The 13,845-nt window shown below is 55.9% G+C and overlaps 5 protein-coding genes across 5 annotated transcripts; 3 read left to right on the forward strand and 2 right to left on the reverse strand.

Moving 5' to 3' along the window:
• Positions 1–154: 154 nt before the first annotated feature.
• PG997_015409 (glycosyltransferase family 22 protein) lies at positions 155–1,896 on the reverse strand (the record flags this gene model as incomplete). Its single annotated transcript, XM_066819723.1, has 3 exons — positions 155–1,079; positions 1,165–1,298; positions 1,372–1,896. The coding sequence occupies 3 exons, from the start codon at positions 1,894–1,896 to the stop codon at positions 155–157; spliced, it is 1,584 nt and encodes a 527-aa protein (XP_066660608.1).
• A 2,154-nt stretch (positions 1,897–4,050) lies between these two features.
• PG997_015410 (gpi ethanolamine phosphate transferase 2) lies at positions 4,051–7,152 on the reverse strand (the record flags this gene model as incomplete). Its single annotated transcript, XM_066819724.1, has 8 exons — positions 4,051–4,661; positions 4,790–5,256; positions 5,314–5,585; positions 5,643–5,857; positions 5,914–6,433; positions 6,479–6,770; positions 6,835–6,879; positions 6,938–7,152. 8 exons carry the CDS (start codon positions 7,150–7,152, stop codon positions 4,051–4,053), a joined length of 2,637 nt encoding a protein of 878 aa, XP_066660609.1.
• Positions 7,153–7,829: 677 nt separating this feature from the next.
• Positions 7,830–9,308, forward strand: PG997_015411 (uncharacterized protein; the record flags this gene model as incomplete). Its single annotated transcript, XM_066819725.1, has 4 exons — positions 7,830–8,020; positions 8,141–8,417; positions 8,486–8,867; positions 8,950–9,308. 4 exons carry the CDS (start codon positions 7,830–7,832, stop codon positions 9,306–9,308), a joined length of 1,209 nt encoding a protein of 402 aa, XP_066660610.1.
• Positions 9,309–9,743: 435 nt separating this feature from the next.
• On the forward strand, positions 9,744–11,277 carry PG997_015412 (uncharacterized protein; the record flags this gene model as incomplete). The annotated part of the gene is made up of 2 exons (XM_066819726.1): positions 9,744–10,926; positions 10,967–11,277. 2 exons carry the CDS (start codon positions 9,744–9,746, stop codon positions 11,275–11,277), a joined length of 1,494 nt encoding a protein of 497 aa, XP_066660611.1.
• An 876-nt stretch (positions 11,278–12,153) lies between these two features.
• PG997_015413 (uncharacterized protein) lies at positions 12,154–13,638 on the forward strand (the record flags this gene model as incomplete). The annotated part of the gene is made up of 1 exon (XM_066819727.1): positions 12,154–13,638. The coding sequence occupies one exon, from the start codon at positions 12,154–12,156 to the stop codon at positions 13,636–13,638; it is 1,485 nt and encodes a 494-aa protein (XP_066660612.1).
• Between the last annotated feature and the right edge of the window lie 207 nt (positions 13,639–13,845).

The raw sequence follows: 13,845 nt of genomic DNA on the forward strand, positions 1-13,845 counted from the left end.
ATAACATTACACACATAACAATCGCTTTCTTTCACTTCATTGCGCGCTGTGCGCTGTGCGCCGGTGCTCCCACAACGCCTTTCCTTCCCTCCCCTTTCCCGGGAATCCAGCTTTTGAACCTCCCTTTGAACACTGAAAACAAAAAGTAACGTAGCTAACAACTCCTCGTAACCCTCCAAGCCGCCAACCCCCTCCTCCCCACGACCCTCTTGATCGTAGGCAAGAATCCATCCTCGGCCCAATCCAAATCATCCAGATTGAAATGCTGCCGGTACCGCCACACCTCCCGGAACCGCAGTCCCTCCAGCCCCTTATTGGGCAGGTACGGGTCCAGCCACGTCGCCGACAGCGGCGCCACCAGGTACGTCCCGTTGCGTTCCTTGAGGTACTCGTTGTTGCGCCGGTCCGCGGGCGTGTCGCACGTCGCGAGCTTGCCGAGCTCCTCTAACAGACTCGACCCCTCAATATTCATCACGTCCCGCGTCTTGAGCACTTCGTTCTTGCCGTTCAGCAGCCAGATCGGCGGCATGTACGTCTTCCACCAGATCGCGTGCGTCGCGTCCGGCTGCGTACTGAGGAAAACCTGACCCGGCACGATGCCGCCCTGGTGGTACGTCCCCATCAGCAGGCCCAGCACCACGTTGAACGCGATCCAGCTGCCGACCCAGACCTTCATGACCGTCGGGCTTTTCGGCAGCTGCACCGACGACAGGATCAGCGGGATCACGGGCTGCAGGAAGCGGGCCTCCTGGTGCTGGAAGATGGACAGCACGAAAATTCCCGAGATGGCCGAGTACAGCCGCAGCGACAGGTGAGGCTGCACGAACAGCAGCGCCGCCGCGGGGCCCACCAGCAGCGGGATGTTGACCAGCAGGTGCTGGTACCACGGGTGCAGGCCGTGCTCCGCCAGGTTTGTCGGCGACAGGTTGTACCGCAGGTTGTTCCAGGGCGTGATGACGGGGTGCCGCAGCAGGTCCGACCAGCCGATCGAGTGGGGTGTGTAGAACGAGGTGTCGAGCGAGATGGCGATCGCGACGGTGAACAGCGCCGAGGCGACCAGGGTCGCGAGCATCAGAGGCCTGTAGTAGATAAGAACATGCATTAGCGACCAATCCCGTACAGAAAACCAAAGAACCTAGACATTGCACCGCAGAGAAAACCTACCTGTTCCAGAAATGGGGGATCAGTCGAAGCCCCGGGATCAGCAGGAAAGCAGGAAACGTGATCCGGTTGAAGACGCCGAACACAGCCACCACGCCCAGTACGGCAGGCGACAAGAGCGACGAAGATTGTTGCGACTAGAAGGGCCGAAAAGTTAGCAAACGTATTTGCGCCCAGGTTGCTCGAACCTCTCGTTCGAGTCTCTCTTACCGTAGTATCCAGAATGCGCTCGATCAGCACCAAGCTCCACGCGACCACGAGCGTCTCGACCGAGTTGGAAAACGTATGCGTCTGAAAAGTCCAAGTGACGTAAGACGAAGCGACGAGCAGGACCGCGACACGGCGGTGGCGGGGTGACTGGACGAGCTCATGGATGGCCCAATCCTCCAGCACAAAACTGATGACGAACATGAGCAGGCGCAAGGTCCAGAACACGGCAATGGGCGGGATCTCCCCATGGCCTCCTTCCTTCCCGTCGATGCCGCCACTGTTACTAAACCCAGACCAGAGCCAGCGCAGCAGCAGCATCGGTAAACCATAGACGGGCCACAGCGGGAACACGCTGCGGATGGGCCACTCGCTCGTGAACTCCCAGGTGCGGCGCACGGGGTAGCTGAAGATCTGGCCGGCGATGACCTCGGGGCCCTGGAAGTTCTCGTCCGGGTGCAGGTAGCTGGGCGACAGGGCGAACCAGAGGCGCACCAGCACCAGCAGCAGATAGGCTCTCCTCCACATGTTGTAGTTTTTCTCTGTATATTTCCCGTATTCTCTTTTCTCTCTTTTTTCCTCGCTACTTTTTGTTGTTGTTTCCTTGTTTCAAGTCGCGACTGTGGTTTTCCCAGGTTTGGGTAGTGGGGGCGCGGGTTGCCAGCGAGGGCGGGACATCCAAAGGAATTGTAGATTCGGCGCACAGTGAGTCGCGCAGTGTGTCGTCCGGCACTTCTTCTTAAATATTTCTCACTTTCTGTTTTCCGCCGCGGCCGTAACTGGGAAAGGGAATTCGTTCGCAGATTCGGAATTCGGGGGGAGTGACGGTGGTGGCGGAAGGTCGCTTTTCAGGAATGTTGCGGAAGCGGTTTGGGTCGCTATGACGCGGGCACGGAATGTCGCATTGTTGGAAAGTTACGTTGGTTGGGGTAAGATGGGCGGACAGCGACGTCGTACAGCTCCTTCAACAAACCGGGAGAGAGAAGAAAGCTCTGGTGAGAGTGTCTCGGTGGTCTTAGATGTAGGGGGAGGTGATCGCAGGTAGGTATAATGGGGATTGGGCCAGTATGCTATTAATAATATTAATCAAAGGTGGTATTAGTCGTGGATTTGCGACAGATGGAGTACATGGAGGTTAGGTATGCAGGCAAGCAGGCAAGGAGGGTCCGTTCAAGGGCTCCAGGATAAGAAGAGGAGAGAGGGGTGGGAAACAATGGAAGATCTAAAGTACATAGCACAACAAAGCAATGACACAAGAACAGGAACAAGAGTTATTGCGATGATGATGCTGATTATGATGGGCGCTGTCTTTGCTCGTTTGCTGGATCAAATGACTGGCTGGCCACATAAGGCAACTTGGGCGAGCTTGGCTCTGGTTCACGGAGATCTCAGGTCGCATTTCCGTCGACCAACAAACATTGTATGCAATATTCGCCAGCCGTTGATTAGCGGGCGCCATCTCTCTCTCTCTCTCTCTCTCTCTCCAAGCTTACCTCTAGCCTTCCCTCCCCCTTTCAATCTCCCAAAACAGTCACCACATATAGGTCTCTGCGATAATAGTAGAGCTGACACGCATGGGAAGACTGGATCCCCAGCTATGTGCACCACATCCCACCCGTCACAATTCTGGTGTAATTAAAAATCAAAGTTTGGCCCGAAGAAGCTGTCGATGTGTCCCCTTCCATGCCCCCTCGAGCCTCGAAGTTGCAACGAAGCAAACCCAAATGGGGTGATCTCGCCAGTAGAAAAGCAACATTGTTGACAGAAACCATTTATTTGCTTCTCAACTCGAGGATAAAATGCAAAATGAATGCGCGAATGACACCACCACCATCCCACAACCACATGCCCATCTTGCGCCTGTCCGTCTCCAGATCAAGTGACTATCTGCGAAAACGTGTCCAATGGCCACACGCTGGAATTGGTCACATCAGCGAAGATGCTAACTAAACCCGAACTGCTAAAAGCTTAAAGCATTCAGTCATTTGGCGTCGGTCCAACAGCCGGATGCGTTCCCGCGCGCCAGGCGCCCAGGAATCTACCGTAAGTAGCTTGAGGGCCCCATGAAATGGCAGCATGGATTCTAGTGTCGGGATAAAACAAAGTCTTGGCAAAGTCGTTTGCCCTCTTTTCCGCATCGTCCCAATCTGCCAATCCGGCCCATCCCTGCTTCGAAGCCCCAGTGAATTAAAGCAAAGAACGACGCTAGAGTCCGTTCTAGGTAACTTCTAGAAAGCCCAGCTCCACGCTCCTTGGTCAGCTCTCGGGGACAGCTTTCTGGACAGCTCTCCAACTGCCAACAGCTCCAACCCCTGACTCCGAAGCTGCAAATGGAAATAATTTCATTCCCTCCTGCGCCTTTCCCGAAAGTCGTCACTCCATGCTGCTAAGATGGCGCAACAGAAATCGCAAGATAATCTGCCGTTCGCAATCCTTCAATGTTACATAATCATCCCACTTCGGCTTCCAACACTTGCTGAGGTTATGCGCGCAATTTGGACTTTCAAGCATTTTGGCATGTTATGTAGGTATGAAGTTGTATGCGGTGACTTCTATAGAAAGGGTTTAATGCCGTCTGTCTAGCTTCAAATGTTATACACTCTACACCAGCTGTTCGAAGATTAAGTAAGTAGATAGTTTAGGTATCTAAGTGACCAGTGACCATGTAAACCTCGAGAAACCTCACCTCGTCCCAAGCCAATACAACACCCCTCCCATCCCAACATTCACCAACAAATGCTGCCCCAAACTCCACCCCATGCTATACAAGTACTTGGGCGAAAACACCGTCCAGATGAACAGGTGCGTCCGCAGCGCCGTGCACGCCGCCATGACGAACCCCAGGCTGGCCGTGATGAACACCGTCCACAGAGCAATGTGCTGATGGTAGTAAACACCGCCACCGCCGCTGGTGTTACCTTGTTGTTTCTCACTGCTGCTACTCGTGCCTTCGCCTTCTGGTGCTGCCGGTCCTGATGCAAGCCTGCGCCGCAACAACAGCACATTCGCCCCCGAAGCCCACCAAATCGGCCCCGCAAAGTTGCCCACAAACGTCAGCACCCCCACGGCCACGACGCTGTACCCGCTGATGCCGTTGTACGCGTTCGACAAATCGACCGACGAGATGGCGTTGGTCCCGCCCATGGCGAAGAACGACGCCAGCTGCAGCACGAGCGACGTCGTGCTGATCTCGGCCGTCTCCAGCTTCGGCTCGTCCAGCCGCTCCAGGAAGAACTGCAGGGTCTGGAACAGCAGAAAGAGCGGCAGGTTCGTCACGCGGGACTGGGTTAGGGCTAGGATTGTGTAGAGGTGATGCAGCGTCTTCATGTCTGTAAGGGGTAAAAAAAAAGTTAGCAATCTTGAACACACACCTAGTTGCTTGCTGCTGTATGTATTCCCGGTCCTGAGTGGGGGCACTTACGGTTTAGTCGGGACCAGCCGTAGGGCTGAGTGAGCAGGCAGTACACAGGATAAACCATGCCGACCGCGATCCCAGCAAACACAGCCTGCGCCCGCCCGACGAGCGACGCCTCGCCCAGGAATCCCAACACCGCCTCCATGAAACCCACAATCAGTTCCGGAGAGTCTTCGCTGCAGAAGGCTACCTTGAAGGACAAAGCTAGCGTGATCAGGACCGTGATGAACGGCACCGTAATAGCTCGCAGTAGTCCCCCGCGTCCGAGTCTGTGACGTAGTTTGAGGGCGGTGGTCAGGTACGTCAGGAACGACAAGGACCAGAGCAGCTGCGGGTTGCTTTTCATGAAGAGCTTGACAATGTCGGGCTCGCCCGCGAACTTCTGGCCCGTCTGGTTCCAGCCTCGGATCAGGCGCATAACTACTAAAACCACAATGGCGATTACGGCCGGTGTGCGCTTCGTTCTGTTGGCTCTGTTTTGTTGTCAGTTAGGTTGAGTTTTTCCTACTTTTCTACTGGGTAGTCCTTACCTTGAAAGTGTCACGTAGAACAGCCAAGCAGAAGCGGACCAGTACCAGAAGTGGTGTTCCTCTTCAACGTAGCTGCTGGCAAACATCATGATGCCGTACAGTATGGTGATGCCGGCGAAGGGAATCAAGTTCCACCGGATGTCGCCGACCATGATCAGTGATGCCATTGCGAGAGCAAGAGCCACAACGGCAGTTACGCCTCCTTGGATCAGTTTTGACATGTCGTAGTTGCTGGCCATGCTGCTCATGAGTTCCTGTGCCCTTTGCAGCCACTTTTAATGTGTTAGCAGGTATATCCCAATCTACTTGTTGGTCAGAATTTCACGAACCGTAGACATCCGTTCCTTCAAATCGTCATCGCTTGTTTGAGTGTTGGCCAACTGACTGATCTTCTGCAACTCGCATGCGAGGTCTTCTGCCACTGTGGGTAGGTCTCCGCATGCCGAGCTTGCATATGCAGTCGTCAGCGATACACCTGATGCCGCAGCAATAATGTCAAAGATCTGCTTGGCGTTGCTAAGTAGCAAGTGCATTTGGTCACGTCCTATATCCCATGTTAGAAAAGCTCTACTTAGAAAAGATCTTATCTGCGGCTCTTACGATTCGACCAAAACGGCAAGAAATCCAGTATGAAAGCCCCTAGATTGTTCTTGGGTACCGGAAAGCCAAGCAGCGCACCCAGAGTCGGCGCCAGATCGGACTGATCGACCTTGGTGTAATACTGGAAGTCCTCGTCGAACGGAGCCGGCACCGTTGCTGGCTTGGCAATGCTCTTCAGCTTGGGCGACATGAAGACCAGTGCCGGGGACGTCTCTCCCGCCGACGAGGCGCCATGGTTACCGGCGTCGTTCATGCCGTGGTCTCCGCAGAGCACCAGCAGCGTCGACTCAAGGTGGGCTTGGGTCTCCAGTGCTTCGTAGATTTCCCGGACGATGCCGTCCATCTCGCGCTGTTTGGGGACCATGTTCACACTGCGCGGCCCGGATTTGTGGCCGATGTGGTCCAAGCCGAGGTAGTGCAGAACCATGGTGTTCCAATCATCCTGGCGGAGCTCCGACGTGATGTGCCTCGTCACATTGTTGTCTACTTCGGTGAAGTCCTGATATTGCTCCTGGTCAGCCTGTTGTTGTCTGCATCCAGCCTATGTTTTGCAGTGTCATCCTACCGAAACGAAGAAGCTCGAAGTCCCGTCGGCCCGATCAAAGGTGTCGGGGAAGAGCTTCAGCCAAGTATCGTCGCCGTAGAGAAGCAGCTTCCCCGTCTTCTTGGCCTTCATCTGGGCGAGCCAGGAATCTTGGGTCGAGAGGGTGGAGCTGGTGTCGGCCTCGTCGAGGTTGAGTATGACGTCGAGGAAGGAGGGGATGGAGCCGGTGGTGATGGCCTTCAGCCGGGGCATGGTCACGGTCGGGGAGGTCGCATGGGCGGTGAAGGGCATGGCGGCGCCATCTTTGATCAAGCTGGAATAGAAAGTTAGAAGGCGGCTGGACAGATACAATTCATGGCGCATTGCGCGTAGCTCACCTTTGAGTAAACTGAAAGCCTGTTCCATCCGTGTAGACGAAGTCGCTATACATCTGTCTGTCAGCGCAAGGACACCGGCGCGTACGGAACCAAAGTTGCCTACCTTCTCAGCGCGTCGACGACCATGAAGACCAGGCGGTCGAAAGGTGGCGCCGGCTGTGGTTCCTCCTTCAGAGCTTCATACTGGGCGAGACCGGGCAGAAGAGGTTTGTAGGGGAAGAAACCCTTTGCGAAGATGTAGATGGCGACTGGGATGAGCAGGTTCGCCGCGACTAGAAGCGCAGTCGACAGGTAGAAGCCATACTGGCTGCGGCGCATCTTCTCTTTGGCGGGTTCGGGTCGTGGTGTGATTCTGTCGCGATCAACGCTCCATCGCATACAAGGTGGGCAGTGTTTCGGGCTGGCGCAACGGGTGTGGGGAGGGAGAGAAAGAAGGACGTGGCGCGATGTTGTACAAGTTGTACAGAGTGCACGATCGGCGAGAGATCTTGGATGCGATGCGGGAATCGGTCAAGGAGCGGTGGTATTGGCGATCAGATCCGTGCCGTCAGTTTCGTCATTCGGATGTGGCCCGCAAGGTACCAGGTCAGCTTCTGGGGGAGAAAGGGGTTTCAATCGAGGAAAGTTCCCTAAGGCTGAGCTGCAGCGTGGCATGGGCTCCGTAGTGCGTAGTGCGTAGTGGGGTTCAGCTGAAAGCTCCAATTCCCAATTGCCGGTGCCAGCCCTGTAGCTGTAGCTGTAGCCTGTAGTGGCACCTGCCCTGCATCTACAGCACACCTCCATCATTCGATGTTGAAATATTAATTTTGTTACTTGGTGGAGGATACCAGTACATGATTTCTGGCAAGACAACTGCTGATTTCACTCCATTGTGGAGCTTGGGTATATACAGAATTGATGAACTTGCTTTTTATACGGTGAATTGGTAGGCTTGTACATCTTAACCTTGGGTATATACAGAGTCATAGAGACGTTCATGATCAGTATTGTAAGCCATGAGTGCCGAAGAATTCCGCGCGAGAGTTGAGAGCGGGAAGGTGCTGGTCGACAGCCATGATCGCGTTTTGCGGATATCTTTTATTTATCTGGACGAAGGGTTGTGGGATGGCAATGGCGTCTTCGATGTCGTCGATCAACTCCACGCGCGCGGGTGGTCATTTGGCCAGGGAGAGTTGAGACTCAACCGGTACGACTTCCGAGTAGTAGAAGAAGCTACAAGCACTTACCTACATCCACACCTACCTACTCTCTCATACCCCCATCCTTCGGCGAAGGAAAGGGGGTGCTAATAATCATCATCAAACAGCACACTGGACATATTCTACCTGACCCAGATAGCAGCCGGCATCTACCGTTCCTCCGACCAAACCGAAGGCGACTTCCCCTCGGCCGACGACTTTGACGCCTTCTACGCCCAGCACCGCCCGCTGCTCGGCCCGCACGCATGGCGGCAGTACTACTCGCCGGCGCTCCTGGCGCAGGCCATCTCGGCTCGCTTTTACCGCCTCCCCGACCTGCAAGACCTACCAGACTCGAGCGGCCCGCTCGGACAGCCACGAACACGGAAGAAGAAAGGAGGAGCCGTCGGCCCCTACTCCTTCACCAAACTCCCCGGTGGGCTAATAACGTCGCGCGGACACGCCGGAGACAGCCCACGCTCCCTGTCGCCGCCATGACGCAGATGGCCCTCTTCACCCTCCAGCAAACCATCGCGCGCCAACGGAAGGAGGACCACCCAACAAGCGTGCAACCTTACTCGGAGACGCAAGCCCGTTTCTGGCTCAAGTACATGGGGATGGATTCGCCCGACGACAGACTCCATTCCAGTAGCAGCAACAGCAGCAGGGAAGCATGGAACCCCAATGAGTTTGGCATCGGCGTCGCACAAGGAGCCTTCGATATATGGGCGTGGGAAGCGTGCTACTCACGAGAACGATGGGAGAACTCGACAGACGCCCCACCTCTCGAGCCGGACTTGGACGGGACGCGCCCGAGCGAGGTTCGCTGGTGCGGGTGGCCAGACGGCGCCGGGGGTGAGTGTGCAGGCGTGGCAGAGAGGATGGGAGCCCGAGGTCGGGAGTGTAGAGGAGATAGCGTTCTTGGCCGCGATTGCAGCAAAAGAGACAGAGGGCTTCCATGTGGCCGATGAGCTGGACTATGCCATGCGGTCGCACATACTCCTTGCGCTGCTGCATGCGGCGATGGAGTCGGAGACGGAGACGGAGGCAGGAAAACAGATGGAGGAGCTGAGGCGGCGGATGGTGGGGGCGGGGAGGATTGACGAGAGCAGGGCCGAGCAGTGGATTCGACAAGCTTGGATGGTCATGGAGCCGTACTTATATGTGCACAAGCGGGATGATGATCCGAGTGAACTGCTGCGGCAGATCCTGGTGGAGAATGGGCAGCTCTTCGCAAGATGGAAGCTCTCGCCATCCTCCCCAGAGTTTGATTTCGAGCTGAAACCAAGGGAATAATGCTCTGATTCAAGGTGCTGTGTTGCACAAAAGCAGCCATGCGAGTTCGGTGTTTGTGTTACGCCGGAGGAGATGCAACATGGACAGAGAGGTAACAGCTCTTGACGACGGTTTGACCCCACCTCAGCTGTTTGTTACCTCACCATCCCGGATCTTCCAACTTCCATGTTGCCAGAGCTTTCCATCAACCTCGTGATCGTTCTATCATCATACGTAGCTCAATTCATCAACATACCGCCTCTCGTGTCAGAACTAGCAATTACTCGAAGTCACTTCTTCAATCGTACATTGCGCTTGACAGTTTGCAGTTCAATTCATCACATCCACTACATCTTCTGAACACCCGAGAACTCGTGACCACAAGTAACAGCCCACCTTGAATCTCGAACCTGACGACATTGGAATCTTCTTGCACGCTGGCCGTAAACCACCGCCATGCCGAGTGAGCCGGATTCCACCAATCCCTTCGTGCGCTTCAAGCACCGCGTAGACGACCAGATCTCCCAGACCGTCCGCAATATCTGGTCCTCGCCATCCTCGTCGAACAAATCTCAAGATGAAGCGGGAGGAAGCTACGCTTTGCGTGATACATGGCCGACGACGTCCAACTCCGACGATGACAACAGCAATGTATTGACCAACGTTGTCGACAAGACTACCAACAATGGCAGTCCCAACTCTGAAGAAATGGCAACGCTCGAGTCGGCCATCTCCCAAAGCCTCCGCGACGAGACAGTAAAGTCATGGGTCCAATACTCGTCCTACTCCCCGCTCCACCTCCATTACACCCTCCCAGCCCCTCTCCCAAAGGACGTCCTCTCCTCCGGCGGCTACCACCGCGAAGGCCAGTTCACCTTCCGCGACGCCTTCGAAGACCTCCTAGCCGTGAGCTCCGGCCAACCCCTCACCGACCGCGCCGAGCTCGCGTCGCGGACGGAGAAGCCCAAGCAGCTGATCTACAGCACCAGCGAGTCCCTGCACTCGGATGGGAGCATTTGGTTCTTCGCGCAGCCGCCCTTCGACGCGGTGGCCGACCGGATGCTGCCCTGGGACGAGTGGGCCGCCGGCCTGGACCGCCGCGGCCGCCTGTGGGACGCCTACTTCCCGCCCGCGTCCTTCCGGCCCGCGGCCCGGCGCATCGCTACTGTTGCTACCAGCGACCTGTTCCGGCGCGAGCTCACGGCGACGCAGGCCGAGGGCTTCATCCGCAAGTACATCGGCGACGCCGCCGCCTGCGAGGAGGAGCGGACGTGGATGCGGGTCCAGATGTTACTGGGGTCGCCCACCCTGCAGGGCCTGGTTGGCCAGCTCCGCAGCCTTGGTGCTCCCTCGTCGTCGTCGACGTCTCCCTTTCCGTTCTTCGGCCAGCTGCTGGATCACGATGACAGTTTTCTCGATCTATTGGCACAATCTCTCGTGTCGGGCACTAGAGAAGCCCTTGACTCGGCTTTCGGAAAGAACAGGGAGTGGGGGGTCGTTAAACGCCCCGGCCGGGACGCCGACTCGGACGAGGACTTGTACCGCAACGTCGAATCGGATCACGCGCGCAACAACAGCAGGAAATCCAGAAACGGCTTATTGGGTCTGCCGCCGCCCATTGATGACACCCCAGCAGTAGGTACCCGTGATGTCACCACGACGCAGAAAGGAGAGGGCAGCCGGCGGCGACAACAACACCAAGTCCAACGAAAATGCGCATTGGACCGACGAGTTCCCCGAGCCGGACGGAGGCAAGACGGTCAGGTCCGTGACCCGCAAGGTCGGCCCCTTGATGACCCACGAGACCGTCAGGACGACGCGCTACAACGCCCAGGGCGTCGCGGTGCAGACCACGACCCAGAGTCAGCACGCGGCCAGCAGGGAATTCAACTGGTCGTGGGGGTCAGGGGCAGAGGACAATGAGGGCGCAGAGAACGATGAAGGTGGGAGGAAGAAGAAGTCTTCATCTGGGTGGTTCTGGACTAAGTAACAAGTTGATCTAATAAGGGTGGACGGATAGGGAAAGTTTGCGATTGGAAGATACCCCCACTCATACAACATGCGATTTTAGGATTATTGGTTTGCTCGTTCTTTCCTGAAGGACTCAGTCGTGTATGTGAATGGTCAACAAGTCTAAAATACGCGTATAAAGCTGTCGTTGTGCAAATTTGGGTATCTCCCATCAAAAGGGGTAACGAGTAGGTGAACACTGGGCGACTCGGCCGATGTCCACGATTGGGTGTATGGAGAAGCATACTAGTAGCCACTGTTTCAATAAAAAATAGAAACAAATCTTGACGCCAGCAATGAGTAAGTAATAATAACCGAATTCAATTGTGTCAAAAGCCGTGAAGGGAAGCCCATCTGGCAGGTTCTAGGGGGAAATTGACCGTCCGGGTACAGTATCCTACACTGTATTTGTACAGTAAAAGCTTGGACCTTCAATTCAGTGTTTCCATCGCCATTGTTCATTCAATACAAGCACCATAAGATTGGTAACAACACGAAGAATACTGCACTTTTCCCTCAAATGCGCGCATCTGCGAAATTGATCCGAAGTTTTTGAAAAGCGAAGGTTTGATATGATGGGACATTGCATCACCAGCAATGTCGTCGTCCAAGCAGGGGCAGAAGTCATCGCGTGTTCCCACGTTTTCGTCGTTTAAACCAAAGACGACTGAGGCGGCTGTGGTACCCGCCAACGACCAAGGCCGCTCAGAAAGTACCACCAAGGAGCAAGACAGGAAAGAGAGCCAGACCAAAGAAACAAGGTCGCGAAGTCATCATCACCGTCATGATCGACACTCAAGTCATAGGCAGCATGACGAGCATGGCGGCAGATCCGATAAGAAGCAATCGCGCCACCATGACGATGAAAGATCGCCGCCGTCCAGGGAAAGCCTGGATCTCCCGCGGAGGGCGGCAACGGCGGCTTCTTCTGAAGCATCTTCAAGAGACAACTTCGTGGTCGACAAACGCGGGGGACCCACTGATCAGGCGATATGGCGGCAACAATCGCTACGATGTCCCAGCATACCGGCGGTACGGGCGCGGTCGCATTCTGGGCACCGACGGGTTCATCCGCGTCGAGCAGCTGGGCAGTCGGGACGAGTTCACCATCCGGGGCTTCTACGATGGTGGCGGCGGTGGGTCTGCACTCAATAATGCTCGCAAGCACCCGCTCGCAGGCTCTCGTCGCGCCGGCTCGGAGGTCGTTAGAGTACGAGCCGAGAAGGCCGCGACCTATACTGGCGTCGAGGATTTCCTGCCCCTGGGCGGCTCCGTCCCCAAGAAAAGGAAGAGGCCTGAGTCGGATGCTAGTGGTGCATCTTCCGATGAAGAGGGGCCGTCGTACCGATCCATCCATGGGAAATCCAAACCACATGAGTTCTCCGACAGCGACGAGGAGTATGGCAGCGACGCTGATGGTGAGTGGCGAGCGAGGTATCTAGATGACCCCATCAAAGCAAGAACGGTGCAGCTGTCGCAGCATACGAGACAACACCCAGAAGACATCGACGCCTGGCTGGCATTGGTAGACCACCAGGATACCCTGCTGCACATCAAAGACCGAGACGGCCAGAGACCAACGCTGGCCGAGATCCGGAGCTTCGCCGACATCAAGCTCTCCATGCTGGAGAAGGCCCTGTCGCACTGCACATCGCCCGAACAGCGGGAAACCTTGCTCCTGCGCACCATGGTGGAAGGGGCCAAGATATGGGATGCCAAGGCCCTGGCGAAGCGCTGGGAGGATGTCGTTCGCGAGCACAGCTCCAGCTTTGCCATCTGGAAAGCCTACGTGGATTTCAGGCAGACGAGCCTGTCGGGTCTGCGGTATGAAGACATGAAACTGCTGTACATCAGCAAGATGCAGCAGATAAAAGCTGCGCTGCTTGCGCAAGGATCGGGGCCTGTCGATCAAGATCTATATGCTCAGCTCGTCATTGTCTTTACCAGGTTGACACGCTTCGTCGCCGAGAGCGGCTACTGCGAGCTCGCAGCCGCGTCCTGGCAGGCGATTATCGAGCTACACTTCTGTCGCCCGGCAAGCATGACTGAAGGTGACAACACCAACAATGACACAATGGCAGTGCCCCAGAGCTTCCAAGGCTTCTGGGAGAGTGAAGTGGCCCGGATAGGCGAGGATTCCGCCAAAGGCTGGGCAGCTTTCGATATGAACGGTGGTACGGAAGAACCCCGGAACCAATCGCCTTTGACAACGGCACTACTTTGCATACCCGGGACCCCTACAAGGCCTGGGCGGCGGCGGAACAGCATCGGAGCTCTCATTCCAGAGTCCCGGCCCGGACTATGGATGAAGGTACCGAGGATGACCCGTACCGCGTGGTGATGTACACCGATATAGAGGATTTCCTCTTCTTCGTGCCCGACTCCGCCCTGCAGCTAGTCCAAGAACAGTTGATTTCTGCCTCCCTGGTCTTCCATCAACTCCCACCTGCGCCAGGCTCAGGGGTCTAAGCGATTTACTTGTCCGAGATAGGCTACTCGACACGAACGGGCTACTTCAATCTAGGGTCAACAAACAAGATTTGAACCA

This window comes from Apiospora hydei (assembly GCF_038363865.1).
Source record: "Apiospora hydei strain CBS 114990 chromosome Unknown utg000011l_segment0_segment0, whole genome shotgun sequence".
Taxonomy (NCBI): domain Eukaryota; kingdom Fungi; phylum Ascomycota; class Sordariomycetes; order Amphisphaeriales; family Apiosporaceae; genus Apiospora; species Apiospora hydei.